This window comes from Hipposideros armiger, unplaced genomic scaffold, assembly GCF_001890085.2.
Source record: "Hipposideros armiger isolate ML-2016 unplaced genomic scaffold, ASM189008v1 scaffold_3, whole genome shotgun sequence".
Taxonomy (NCBI): Eukaryota; Metazoa; Chordata; class Mammalia; order Chiroptera; family Hipposideridae; genus Hipposideros; species Hipposideros armiger.
The window spans coordinates 9,065,467-9,078,651 of record NW_017731353.1 but is presented as its reverse complement, the minus strand read 5'-3'; the positions used below and the strand labels follow the sequence as shown (position 1 = coordinate 9,078,651).

At 56.0% G+C, this 13,185-nt stretch overlaps 2 protein-coding genes across 5 annotated transcripts; one reads left to right on the top strand and one right to left on the bottom strand.

Moving 5' to 3' along the window:
- Positions 1-11: 11 nt before the first annotated feature.
- On the top strand, positions 12-4,624 carry CLIC3 (CLIC family member 3). Of its 2 annotated transcripts, none has more exons than XM_019640615.1 (6): positions 12-1,546; positions 3,534-3,643; positions 3,723-3,848; positions 3,954-4,060; positions 4,146-4,321; positions 4,408-4,624. In XM_019640615.1, the coding sequence occupies exons 2-6, from the start codon at positions 3,588-3,590 to the stop codon at positions 4,564-4,566; spliced, it is 624 nt and encodes a 207-aa protein (XP_019496160.1). In that variant the 5' UTR covers positions 12-1,546; positions 3,534-3,587; the 3' UTR covers positions 4,567-4,624. The 2 variants fall into 2 exon arrangements, with proteins under 2 accessions (XP_019496160.1, XP_019496156.1); XM_019640611.1 differs by lacking the exon at positions 12-1,546 and adding an exon at positions 1,571-2,689.
- Positions 4,625-5,246: 622 nt separating this feature from the next.
- PAXX (PAXX non-homologous end joining factor) lies at positions 5,247-6,928 on the bottom strand. 3 transcript variants are annotated; one of them, XM_019640634.1, is made up of 7 exons: positions 6,607-6,926; positions 6,473-6,533; positions 6,174-6,223; positions 5,904-6,094; positions 5,757-5,819; positions 5,520-5,604; positions 5,247-5,425 (listed from the first exon to the last, which is right to left on the bottom strand). In XM_019640634.1, the coding sequence occupies exons 1-7, from the start codon at positions 6,735-6,737 to the stop codon at positions 5,386-5,388; spliced, it is 621 nt and encodes a 206-aa protein (XP_019496179.1). In that variant the 5' UTR covers positions 6,738-6,926; the 3' UTR covers positions 5,247-5,385. The 3 variants fall into 3 exon arrangements, with proteins under 3 accessions (XP_019496179.1, XP_019496169.1, XP_019496188.1); XM_019640624.1 differs by having other exon boundaries at positions 5,757-5,825; positions 6,607-6,923; XM_019640643.1 differs by lacking the exon at positions 6,174-6,223 and having other exon boundaries at positions 5,757-5,825; positions 5,904-6,089; positions 6,469-6,533; positions 6,607-6,928.
- Between the last annotated feature and the right edge of the window lie 6,257 nt (positions 6,929-13,185).

Here is a 13,185-nt window from a genome sequence, read left to right as displayed (position 1 = left end):
TAGCTCTACTATCATCTTTCTTATGCTCAAACGGCCATGGATTTGGCCAGTGCCGGCCCCTCAACAGTGGCTTCTGTGGCCCTTTGCCTATCCCTGGACACGTTTGGGGGGCATTCCCTTACTTTGTGGTACAATTCCCAGGCTGGCTTCCAGCCCCCGCCGGCGTCTGGATCCAGCCATTCTCCTAGGGTCGGTGAGTGTACTCACTGCTCCTTGGCCCCCTGGTGGCACACGGTCCTGCGGAGAGCCCTGGTGCTACCCCAGGGCTTCCTCCCCTGTCTCCCTTCACCATAGAGCCGTTAAGGTGTTGCTGGGAAGGGCCCACAGAGGGGGCTCAGGACAGGAGTTTCTAACATGGATGAGGCCCCCCATCTGTCACTGCAGGGACACCAGGGCCCCTCCAGGGCTGCGCTGTGGATATGGCAGGAGAGTGTAGAGACATCCATTGCTCAGGTAGGTCATGGGTCTAATCACAGTCGGCGACCATGAGTTTCTGGTCTTACTTCTTTAGAAAAATCGACTACGGAAAGTTGGTAAACAATGCAAACTGTGCCGATGGAGAGGAGGCGCTAGCCAGATGTCTGCGGGTCAGGTCATCCCGTAGGAGAGTCCTTCCGCCTGTCCCCAGATGTATCCAAGCATCGACTCCACATGACACACAAAGATTTCGGTTTTTTCCATTGGCTGGGCATTTTTCTCTCACCTGTATTGGTCTGCTAGGGCTGTCATGACAAATGACCACAAATTGGGCAGTGTAAAACAACAGACAGTTACTCTCTCACAGTCAGGAGGCTGAGGGACCACCCGTCCCAGCTCTACCCTAGCTCACGGTGGTATCGGCCATTTCTGGAGTCCCTTGGCTTGCAGAAGTGCCACACTGATCTCTGCCCCCACGTACACACAGTGTCTTCCTCATGTGCGTGTCTGTGTCCCAATCTCCCATTGGTAAGGGCAGTCATGACCTCATTTTAACTTAATCACCTCTTTAAAGACCCCATCTCCAAAAAGGGTCATATTCTGAGGTGCTGGGGGCTAGGATCTCAACATGTTATTCATTCCATAACACCACTAAACCTCAGACAGTGAGACACCAGGACTGTCCCATACCCTGCACACACTTGTTTGTCCCTTGCGTATTTACAAGGACACCTCTGGGCGGATTCCCAGCTGGGTGACTTGTCTCGGTGGCTGCTGACACTGGGTCCCCAGTAGTACATATCCCACATCCTTGCCAGGAATATGACCACCACGTGTCTGCCCATGGCAACCATGAACTTGTTCTGGTTTGTTCCTGGCAGTAAGTGAGGTGAAACCACTTGCATGCACTCTACTGTGTTTACTTCCTTTTCTCTGAAGCACCTGTTCACTGTCTAGTTCACCGTTTTTCTTACAGATACATAACAGTATTTTTATACACACAGAAACACACGCAGGACCTCTGGTGAGCATGCACATGGAGGGGCCTCAGGCCTTCTTCAGGACGCGGTTTGTGTGCAGGGGAAGGAAGAAGGAAAAGGGCCCCTGAAATCCGGCTTGTGGAGTAGAGGTAGGCAGAGGGGAGGCCCAAGCACCAGAGGGGTTTTGGCCGGGCGCCGAACTCCACAGTGTGTCCAAGCTAGCCGCCAGGCTCTCAGAGTGGCCTGTGCCGAGGAGTCCTGACCCGGGTGGGGTCCGGGAAGGAGCCGTCAGGCTGGGGTTCCAGAGGAGACCGCAACCTGGGGCGAGGAGGCAAATGGGCCAGGCAGATCCCGCTCTCGGCCACTGGGTGACGCCAGGCCTCCGTGGGCTCCTCCCTTGGGGTGCCCCCTGAAGCGGAGTGGGGGAGGTGCAGCGGGTCATCCTACGGGGGACTGGCAGGCACACACCTGTGGGGTAGCAAGCTCCCCGACCTCCCCTGGCCTGCTGCTGAGGGCGGGGTGGGCGGATCCTGTGTGTCAGGAGCCCATGGCTCCAAATCCCCTCCTGGTGCTCCCTCTTAAAGGTTAAGAGGGGAAACAAAGCTGCCCTGAGCCAACGTGGGAGGGGCAGTGCTGAGGGGTCAGCTGGGCAGACGCCTGAGCCAGGCCTGTTACCCAAGGGCACGTCTGGAATGTGGGCCCCACCCTGGGGAGGGGGAGCTCTGCCTGACAGAGCTCCCTTAGTGGGAGGGGGCACCCCTTCCAAGAGGGCTTATCACTCTTGTAATGCCCTGGTAGGGAGATGGGGAAACTGAGGCTGGGGCCGGGCTGTTCATTTCTCCTATCCACGCCCCAGCTTTCTGAGCTGGGGGCCCCTACAGACCACAGGGTATTCATTGCAGGGAGGGCAGTGGGGTTCATGGTGGGGGTGATCTGATGGCAGAGCTCTCAGGCTGGCGCCCCTCTTTTCCTGCCTCCCAGTCCACTGGTCTTGGCTTCCATTTCACCGTGCCACCCCCCATGGGGTGCTCAGGTCCCCAGTGTACTCAGCCTGCCTCAGATGGCCAGCCCTGTCCACTCAGTTCCCCCCATAGTCACACCCTCATGCTTGGACAGTGAGCCCCACCAGCCTCCCCGCCCGCCCGCTTAGGTGACTCTGCGGGGCGGGCCCTGGGCGGGAGAGGGCGGGAGCCCAGGGAGTAGGGAGCCTTAAAGAGCTCCCCAGATCCCCGCCCTTGCCGCTGCAGCTCCCCACCATGGCCGAGATCACCAAGCTCCAGCTGTTTGTCAAGGTGCCGGGCAGGCTGGGCTGGGGAAGGCCTGGGGAGGGGTGCTCTGCGGGGCTCCACTTTCCAGGGTGGGCTGAGGGGTGGGTCTCCACAGCAGTATCGGCCCCCCTCCCCGTGGTGGGTGGGTTCAGGCAGCCCTACGGAGGAAGAGTCAAGTGGGGTTAACCTGGGGATGACGGGCCAGTGAATCCTCCCCAAAGCGGGTGGAGGTGGCCTTGTCCCAACTCCCAGCCTGGGCTCCTGGACACAGTTCAGCCATCCTGGAGAAAAAGCCCCTCCGGGGGAGGTGACAACCAGGCAACCAGTGGCAGATGCCCAAGTACAGCTTGGGAGCAACACGGGGGGGTGGGGTGTGAGTGGCTGGGCCAGGCAGCTGCATGGGTGCCAGGTCTGTGGGGGCCTGTTTATGGGGCTGCCAGGCCTCAGACCCTTCCCCACCCTCAGGGCTTGGGGCAGCTAGTGTGCTGCCAGCCTCAGTGCCCAGTTGGCGGTGTGAATCACTCAGAAAACAGCTCACTCGGCCCACCCCACCCTTGAAACCAGCCTGCGGGACCTGGAGCCCAGAGCCCTGGCCTCTGCCCAGGGTCTGAAGATAAGGGTCAAGGGCTCAGGCTCCATGCCCCTGTTCCCTCACCCAGTCCCCAGGCTTCCAGTAGCGCTGCGCCCCTCCCCACCTTCCAGGGACCAAGTCAAGGGCTCTCAAGGGCCACTTGCTGAGGCCGTGCCCTCCCTAGCTGGAGCCCTGGCGTCACTCCAGTCTCTTGGTAGGCCAGGTCCCACCCAGCTTGGTGGCAGGATTCCTGGGTCTGCTCCCTGCCCTGACATCCCTCAACTCCACCCACCCTAGGCGAGTGAGGACTGCGAGAGCGTGGGACACGGCCCTTCTTGTCAGAGGCTCTTCATGATCCTGCTGCTCAAGGGCGTGCCCTTCACACTTACGACAGTGGACACGCGCAGGTGAGCCCCTGCCCCTGAAGGACCCCTCCAGGTTCTCTGTCCCCTCGGGCTTGCCACTTCTCCTCCCTCGTGCCCACAGGTCCCCAGATGTGCTGAAGGACTTTGCCCCCGGTTCACAACTGCCCATCTTGCTCTATGATGGCGACGCCAAGACCGACACGCTGCAGATCGAGGAGTTTCTGGAGGAGACGCTGGGACCCCCCGAGTGAGGGCCTGGGCACGGCAGGAGGGGCCCCCAGGACAGAGCCCAGGAAGGGCGCTGCGGCGCCTGCGGCACGACGGTCTGACATGAGTTCCTCCTCCACTCCAGATTCCCCAGCCTGGCGCCCCGCTATAGGGAGTCCACAACCGCGGGCAACGACGTCTTTCACAAGTTCTCCGCGTTCATCAAGAACCCGGTGCCCGAGCAGGATGATGGTGAGAGGGTCGGCAGCCGCCGCGACGGTGGGGGGAGTTGCGTCCCAGACCGGGTCCTCACCGAACCCCTCTGCCCCCACCCCAGCCCTGTACCAGCTGCTGCTGCGCGCCCTCGCCAGGCTGGACAGATACTTGCGCGCGCCCCTGGAGCACGAGTTGGCTCGGGAGCCGCAGCTGCGCGAGTCGCGCCGCCGCTTCCTGGACGGTGACCAGCTCACGCTGGCCGACTGCGGCCTGCTGCCCAAGCTGCACATCGTGGACGTGAGCGCGGGCCGGGCGCGGGAGTGCGGGAGGGCGGGGCGCGCCCTCGAGGAGGTCCTCACCACGCCCGCGCCCCTCGCCCGCAGACGGTGTGCGCGCACTTCCGCCAGGCGCCCATCCCCACGGAACTGCGCGGCGTCCGCCGCTACCTGGACAGCGCGCTGCAGGAGAAGGAATTCAAGTACACATGTCCGCACAGTTCCGAGATCCTGGCGGCCTACCGGCCCGCCGTGCATCCCCGTTAGGGACCTTGCCTCCGCCATCCCCGCTTATTCGTCTGCAGCCCCATAAAGCCACATCTGTGCTCCAGTGACCTTGTCCGCACATCCTAGGGACCAGAGGGCCCACGATTTTTGCCACCCTCAAACCCCCACCATGGGACTCTCAGTTCCATATGACAGCCCAGAATGACAGAAGCAGAGAGCCCAGTGGGCGGGGCGCAGCCCATCCCCCCACTCGGCAGGGATGGCGGGGACTGGATTGGGCTCCCAAACCAGTCAGGCCAGGGCAGGGAGGCAGGATGGCCAAGGAGGGTGGGGAGCAGAGCCCTGCCGGGGCACCTCGGGGCTCAGGGCCAGTGGGCGGGGTGGCCCACATTCCTCAGCCCTGCCCCATCTCCCACAGGACCTACTGTGTGCATCCTGTCGGGTAGGTTCTGGAAGACTGCGGTGTGTGCCCTGTGGGGTGGAACAGAATTCCAGCCTTGGGAAGCCCTGGCAGAGCCTTGCGTGGCCCTCGCAGCTCCTGAGCTGGCCAGGCAGGAGCAGGTGGACGATCAGGGGAGCTTGGCAGCTCTTCTACCAGGGAGCAAGAGCCTGACCCATCTGTTCATGTCCTGTGGTCCCATGCCCAGACCGCAGGCTGAGCAGAATCCCTGATCCCTCTCCCCGAATCAGCCCCCAGGAACCAGAGCCTGGCCATGACCTCTGCCTGAGGAAGCCATTTATTTAATGGGGAAGGGGCTCAAGGTGTGTTTCCACGGGGCAGCAGGATGTTCTGGGGTCTCAGGGGCTGCCCCTCCACTCACAGGCCAACTCCGAGCAAGATCACCTTTTGCTGCACGGTCAGAGGTCATCAAAATCTACACCACTGGCTGGTTTCTTACTGGGAGAGAAGAGGGGGGACATTATGTGTGGAGGGAGGGACAGGGTCCAGGGCTGGATCCTGGGCACAGGAGGGAGGGGCAGTGGGCGGGCACCTCTTGAAGCCAGGGTTGATGAGGGACTCTCCCGGACACCGCCTTCTGACCCCAGGTCCAGGGCCGCCTCTCTGAGGATCTGGGTCTGGGGGAAACAGGATGGGGGAGCACCTGAATCCAGGAGGATCCCAGGGCTACACCCCCTCTCCACATAAGAACCTATCTCTGGAGCCTGAGTCTTGTTCTGGGGGAACTGAGTCACAGAACAACAAGCACAGCCCCAACCCAAGTCCTTACCTGGTAAGAACTGCTGAGGCTCCACCAGCCGAGGGTTCTTCCTGGGGCTGGCAGCTGTCCCCTCTGCAGCTGGGGAAGACAGCCAAGAATGGAGGCACGGGCAGGGGGACCCTAGTGAGGCTGTGGGGTGCCCACCCCCGACCCCACCTGTCAGCCACCGCTCCAAGCTGCATACGCGCTCTGCCAGGCCCAGTGTCAGTGCCTGCAGCCTGGAGGCTGCCTCTGGGCCTGGCACCTTGGAGAGATTCAAGTCCAGTGCCAAGGGCCCCCCTGACAGGGTCAAGGATGCTCCGTCTTCACGCAGGGTGAAAGTCACGGCTTGCTGCTTACAGGCTGCCCTGGGAAAAGAGGGGTGCTGAGTGCTGTGGCCAGACCCACCCACTCCCCACCCACCCTTTTTCCTGGCTCAGGGCTCACCTGAACCTATGGGTGATGTCCTCAGCTGCACTCAGGCCAAAACGGGCTTTCTATAGGGCACAGGGCCTAGTCACCATCTGTCCAAGACCCTGGAACCACTGAGGACACCCCAAACCCGCCCGACTAAGAGCTGCCTGGGACTCCAAGCCAATATTAAGACTTCAGCTACAGAACCAGGGGAAGGGTGCCCAGACCCTTCCCAGGAATCCCTGACCGCCCCCTACGACCCCATAGGTGGTCCACACTGCAGGTATGGGGTGCTGGGGGCTGCCAGGCCCGCCCAGGAGCCCGTTACCCACGAGGGCCGCCAGGCTGTCCGGCGTGAAGCAGGTGCTCCAAAGTTCCGCGGCGTCTGTCACACTGTGGGGGAGGGGCTGTCAGGCAGGACCGCACGCAGAGCTGCCCGCTCCCCGCCACGGACCCCGCCACTCACTAGAGATTGAAGCCGCCTTGGGCCTTGGCCCCAATTCCCTCCTCCTCGCAGTAGCACACAAAGCGCGCGGGCCCCGGGCCCGGCGGCAGCGTGCAAAGAGGCGGCGACAGCGGCGGCGGCTTCGGCACCATGGCATCTCAGCGAGCTGGGGGGCTGGGACGGGACGCCCGCGCCGGCGGGAGGCTGCCGGAACCGGGGGCGGGGCCTACACCGGGGAGCGGACCTGGGGCGGAGCAGAGCGAAGCTGGGCCTCCACGGGGCGGGGCTTAGGGCCGCGGCCCGGCCCGGGAAACGTCCGTCCCGCTCCGGGCCGGCGGAGCCGGGAGGGTTGGGCCTTGGGTGAGGGGTCGGGCCTGCATCGCTGAGGGCGGGGCTATCTGGACGGTGCTTAGTTCGGGGGCGGAGTTTAATTATGGGGTGGGAACGATGCCGGGGTGAGCGGAGCTTAGTGCGCGGGGCGTGGCTCCCGGGATGGCCGCTTCGCGAGCTTGGACCCCGCTCGCCGCAGTGCGCTGCACAGCGCAGCCCCGGCTTCAGCCCTGGTGCCCTGGGAGATGCCCCTTCCAGCCTGATCACAGTGAACTGGCATCTTAGGATGACTGACCAGAGAGCTGGGAGGACTATGGGCAGAGCTGGGCCTGTTGTTAACTCTCTAGTCCTGACTTCCTGTTTAAACTTTGTGGTAACTTCCGGGGGAGGGATTCCTGTTATAGTAGTGAGACCTTGTTGGGCCAGCTCTTTTATTCGTTGTTTTGCACGTGGGTGGCTGCGTGGGCATGTCCTCTCACTGCTGTGGTGGCTTTTTCTTTTTTTCCCGAATAAACGCTCCTTTTGGTAGACTATCTAAAAGGCTATTTTGTCCAGTTAACATTTTGGGGGTGATAAAAGTGAACTGGCATTTTGTGATGCTTGACCCTATAGCTGGGAGGACTGTGGGGCCCCTCGTAACTCTGTAATCCTGACGTTGTTTAACTTTGTTGTAGCTTCCGGGGGCGGGGCCGTAATAAACGGGAATAAGAGTACTTTTTCTCCACGTGGGCGGCAGGTTGGGTCCCCCTGTCGGAGGTGCGCAGTTCCTGCAGTGCGGTGGTGTCGTCGTCCCCCCGGCCCGCTACACACACACACACCACCACCAATGAACCTTTCTCTTGTGGATTATTTGGAGAGTTATTTTCATCAATCAACAGGGGACTACTCGGATCCAGAGATGAACGAACTCTCGCGGCTTCTTAACGGTGAGCAAACCAGCTTTGGGGCCTCACTGAGCTGTTTTTAGCTTGATGCCTTTGCTCCTCGGCTTGGAAGCCTCGGGTAAGTTCTCTCCTGGATCTGAGACAAAAGGCTTTTGCGTCTGGCGCTCTCCAGGCTTTATTTGGGAATTGTTTAAATTTTTTGTTTGTTGCTGTGCGTGAATGCGTTAAAAGGCCTACTTGTTTGTCTAGGTTGTCAGTATTCGTTGTGGCACGGCAGCTTGAATTTTTTGGAAAGTAAGCTGTCCTTTGAGACAAAAACTGGCCTTCGCCTAACATCCTTTGGGAATAGAGCTTATTTCTACTGAAATTGGTCACTTTTAGCCCATGTTAGATCGTGGTGCCTCATTGGAAAGGTTAACTGCAGTGCCACCCAGCTGAGCCGGTAACTGAATCCCCCGAGAGTTGGTTATTTCCTGGAACCGGCTCTAGCCTTCCGTCTCGTTTGCCGTGATCAGACTGTTCCAGAGTATGAGTGGGGCGAGCTGAAGACCTGCAGCTTGCTCGAGTTTGTGAGCTGTTTGGGGCCCAGTATTAAAAATGGGATCCCTGCTGTCTAAGCCTTCTACAACCGTCCCTCCCCCACCAGGGACGCCGGCCGAGTACATGTTTAAAACCCGCGGGGAATCTTTGCGCACATATTTAACTAAATGGACAGATCTGACTGAGAGTAACTTAAAAAAATCAATGGCCGCTTTGGGTAACTTTTGAGGTTGCCAAACTTGATTTTCTTAAAACTCAATTGGGTGACAACAGCTCTGTAATTAAGAAAGACGAATGGAATGCCTATCTTGAGCAGTATATTGAGGCTTCCAAACAAGGCTATGAATCTAAAATTGCCCATTCACAAAATAGAGTCTCAGAGTTAACATGGGCTGCTAAAAATTCAAAAAGAGGCAGAATGGCACCTGAAACCTTGTGCTCTTCCTCTACACCCTGCCTTGCCCTCCTCCAACTGCTCCTTTGTCTCAAGCTCGGCCCCCAGTGGCACCTTCTCTTGAATCTTGTTACCAGTAGTACCTAATTTAAGAGTAAACCCTCTGGAGATCCTATAAACCCCACATCGCCTATGCCTCCTGGACTATAGCTGAGTTACGAGCCATTGTAAAGGAATTCCCTAATGTACCTAAGGATTCTAATAGGTTTGCTAAGGAATTGATATTACTATTCAAGCATATTAACCTGGGTTTTCTGATTTGTACCAGTTGATCGATATGTTGGTTGGTGAAGGCCAAGCTAGACATTGGATGAGGATTGCTGGATGGGAACATCCTGAAAGGGATTTAGAAAAACAAACCTCCATCATTGGGAGGAAGCCAGAGAACTTGCTCCAAAGCTGCATCGAGCAATTCCCGAGGCTTTTCCAAAGCCTGTCGATTGGAGCAAAATTCAGGATTGCTCACAAAAAACTGATGAATCTGTTCATGACGATTATGAAAGATTCCAGGTCGTTTTTAAGGAAAATCCTGGTCTTCCTTTGAATGTTGGCCACACATGGGCAGTTTTTAATTCTTTGTCAGCAGGCTGAATGAAGACCTTTCCCTCCTGGTTAAGAGATCAGGATGGGATGGGGGAAAATGCCTACCCGAGACTTGGTAAATTTGGCAGATGAGCTCGCCAATACCCTAGACCTGGGCCAGCCAGAAGTAAGATTGCTAAGACTTGACTTCCAGCCGTGGCAAGTGAGAGGCCCTGTGGGAAACCAGAGAACTCCAACCTTTTGCCACTACTGCAAGGAGCAAGGACACGGGAAAAGGGATTGCCATAAGTTGAAGTGTACAAGACGCTCTCTGACAACTAACCAGCCTCTTTCAGGTTTTCCTAATTCCCAGTGATGGGGCCCTGAGGAATTACAGGGGCTTTTTCCAGTCCTTCCCCTTAATCATCTTGGAGAAACTTCTCTTCAAATTGGGAGGAAACTTTCTGTTCTTATTGACACCGGTGCTACACTCTCGGTGCTCAACCCCACTGTCATAAACCAGCCCCCGCCTCAGAGTAATGAGACATTTTGCATAGCGGGATTTCAAATAAACCTCAGTAGGTTTACATATCTATTCCTTTTGCCTAGGCCCTTTAAGAGATAAACATTGTTTTCTCCTTAGTTCTTCTGCCCCTGCCCATTTATTAGGCAGAGACTTCTTAGAGAAGTATCATGCTGAAATACCCTTTTCCAGAAAAGGAGAAATAATGTTAGAGTTTGATGGTAACCATCAGAATCACCAATCAGGTGAATCACACGACTTTTCAGCATCTTATTTGTGCTGTCTCTGATGGTACAGTAGCTGAATCTGAAAATACTGATCAATGGTCCCTATTGGACCAACTACCATCTTTATGGGCAAAATCTTCAACTGACATTGGCAGAATTCACAGTGCACCTCCTATCAAGGTTCAAATTGATCCTTCAAAGCCTCTGCACAGAATTAATATCCTATAAGTCAGGAGGCCGCCCGAGGTATAAAGCCCATAATATTGACAGAAGATTACAAAGTTCAGGGTCTTATTCCTTGCACTAGTCCTTGTAATACTTCTCTTCTACCCGTGAGAAAGCCAAAGGGACGAGGGTGGAGGTTTGTCCAGGACCTCCGAGCAATAAACCACATTGTTGTCCCTCGTCACCCTGTCGTTCCTGTCCCCCATACCCTGCTGGCATCCATCCCAACTGGAAGCAAATTCTTTACAGTCACTGATCTATGCAGTGCATTTCTTTAGCATCCCGGCTGATGAAGCTAGCCAGTACCTTTTGCTTTCACTTGGGAAGGAAAGCCATTTACCTGGACAGTAATGCCTCAGGGATTCACTGACAGCCCTTCTTTCTCACAGACCCTGAAGACCGATGTAGATGACGTAGTTTTCCCCAAAGGTTCCACTTCATTACAATATGTGGATGGCTGACTTCTTTGTTCTTCTGAGATTTCTTCACAGGATGATAGCATCCGTTTGCTGACACTCTTGGCCTTAAAGGGACATAAAGTCTCTAAAGAAAAGCTACAATTTGCCCAATTGTTCAGGTTCGGTACTTGGGACATCTGATATCGGAACAAGGTCTGCACCTGGACTCAGCCAGTCTCCATGGCGTCCTCTTAAGTTTTCCAAGGTCCAAGACTAGGCACCATTTGTGAGGTTTTCTTGGGCTAGTTGACTACTGCCGGAATTGGATTCCAAGTCTTTCTCTTACGGCGAAACCTTCTGTATGTCCTATTAAAGAGTAACAGTCCTGACCCAATTTCAAGGGAAGAATGGGGTGACGTGGCCTTTAAGACTTTGAAGGAGAGTTTCATGAACCCACCCTCTCTTGGGCATCCTAACTACCAGGTTCCCTTTCTTCCTTTTTGTGCATGAAAAGGAAGGACATGCCCTTGGGGTGCTCGCCCAGAAACATGGGGATCGTTATAAACCCCCAGGATACTATAACCAACAACTGGACCCAGTGGCTCAGGGACATCCTCCTTGCCTCAGAGCTGTTGCTGCCACTGCCGTCCTGGTTAAAGCCACAGAGAAGATGGTTGTGGGATCCCCTCTAACCATCTTTGTGCCTCATGCGGTAGAAGCTCTCCTGAATGCTCGTCAGACTCAGCATCTTTCGGTCAGCCGTCTTACTTCCTATGAAATCCTTCTGCTAACTGCTTCCCCTATAACCCTTTCACGTTGTAATAACCTTAATCCAGCCACTTTCCTTCCTTCTGGGACTGAGGAAGCCCCTTATGACTGTCTGACACTGACAGCCTCCTGGCGATTTGCAGAAAACTCTAGGTAAAGCTGATTTCTCATGGTTTACTGATGGTTCGTACTTAAAGTCAAAAATGGTGAGTACTGTCCTGGTTATGCTGTTGTGACTCCTTCTGAAGTCATTAAGGCAGCACCTTTGCCACTGGCCACTTCAGCACAGCAGGCTCAACTGTATGCCCTCACCTGAGCTTGCAAAGGGTAAAGCTGTCAACATTTATACCGACAGCAGATATGCCTTTGGGGTAGCCCATGACTTTGGAATGTTATGGAAATAACGTGGTTTCCTTACCTCCAATGGAGATCAGGTTAAGAACGGTCCATATGCACAGAGAATATTGGATGCCATACTTTTACTTGATGCCTTAACCATTATTAAAATTCCGGGGCATTCTAGACTTGAATCCCTGGGGCGGGGATCGATAAAAGTGAACAGTCATCTTAAGATGACTAACCATAGACCTGGGAGGACTATGGGTGGAGCTGGACCCCTTGCTAACTCTCTAGTCCTGATTTCCTATTTAAACTTTGTGGTAACTTCTGGGGGAGGGATTAATGTATATTAAGGACGTATTGGGAAGGCTTGTTTTTTTGTTTGTTTTGCATGTGGGTGGCTGGGTGTGCACATCCTCTCACTGCTGTGGTAGCTTTTTCTTTTTCTTTTTCCCTGAATAAACCCTCTTTTTGGTGGATTACCTGGAGAGTTATTTTGGCCAGGCTGACAGGGCCTTACCCCACCTGTGCCCCCCACCATCTCTGCTGAGCCCTGGGCTTCCTCATTTGCATGCAAATCCCTGCCCTGGGCCCAGACCTGTGCCACTTCGCCCTTGCTGGTCGCAGCGGCCTCCCTTCAGATACAAAGACAAAGCTTCCTAATGCTGAACTGTAAGTCAAAATACAAAAGTGAATGAAGTGGTAACCCGTGAGAAACACTTCCCTCACTCACCCATTTCTCTCCCGGCCTCGTGGTATCTTAGGCCTTGAGTGCAGCTTAATGAACAGGCAAGGCCTCTGACCTGTGGGATCTAATGGGGTGGGCAAAGAGTAAAAGAAACATGAAACTCCAGTCATGCCAAGTGCTGTTTGAGCTGCAGGAAGAGCAGGATGGGGCACCCAGGAGGGGGCAGTGGCTACAGAAGCCCCACAGTGGGCACAGAACAGTTCTGCTCAAGGCTTTGCAGGAAGGCCAGGGCGACCATGTGGTGGCCGTAGGGAGGGCAGCTGGGGGATATGTAGGTTATGCTAACACATCCCTAGTAGGCCTGCCTGCAGCCATGGCAGCCTCATCTCCTTTCTGGTTCACAACCTTCAGTCCTGCCTCAGGGCCTTTGCACATGCTGTTGTCTCTGCCTGCGAGTGCTTTCCCCAGACTCACAATTCCTTCAGGTCTTTACTCAGAAATCACCTCAGAGGCCCGCCGAGTGGCTCGATGGTTAAGAACTGGCTTGGGACGCCAGAGGGCCCCGGTTCAGATCCCACACATGGGATCTGCCCTCCACAGCTAAGATGCTGAACAACAGCTCAACCTGGAGCTGGGCTGCCGTGAGTCACCGGCGACAGTGTAGGCTGCAGCCCCTGTGGCAGTGGGTTGCCATGGGCTACC

Coding starts and splice junctions, on each gene's coding strand:
- CLIC3 (XM_019640611.1), top strand. CDS start 2,654: ATGGCCGAGATCACCAAGCTCCAGCTGTTTGTCAAG. Junction 2,690..3,533: donor AGCTCCAGCTGTTTGTCAAG/GTGCCGGGCAGG, acceptor CACCCACCCTAG/GCGAGTGAGGACTGCGAGAG. Junction 4,322..4,407: donor CCAAGCTGCACATCGTGGAC/GTGAGCGCGGGC, acceptor CCTCGCCCGCAG/ACGGTGTGCGCGCACTTCCG.
- PAXX (XM_019640624.1), bottom strand. CDS start 6,737: ATGGTGCCGAAGCCGCCGCCGCTGTCGCCGCCTCTTTGCACGCTGCCG. Junction 6,224..6,472: donor CGGACAGCCTGGCGGCCCTC/GTGGGTAACGGG, acceptor TGTGCCCTATAG/AAAGCCCGTTTTGGCCTGAG. Junction 5,826..5,903: donor CTTGGAGCGGTGGCTGACAG/GTGGGGTCGGGG, acceptor TGTCTTCCCCAG/CTGCAGAGGGGACAGCTGCC.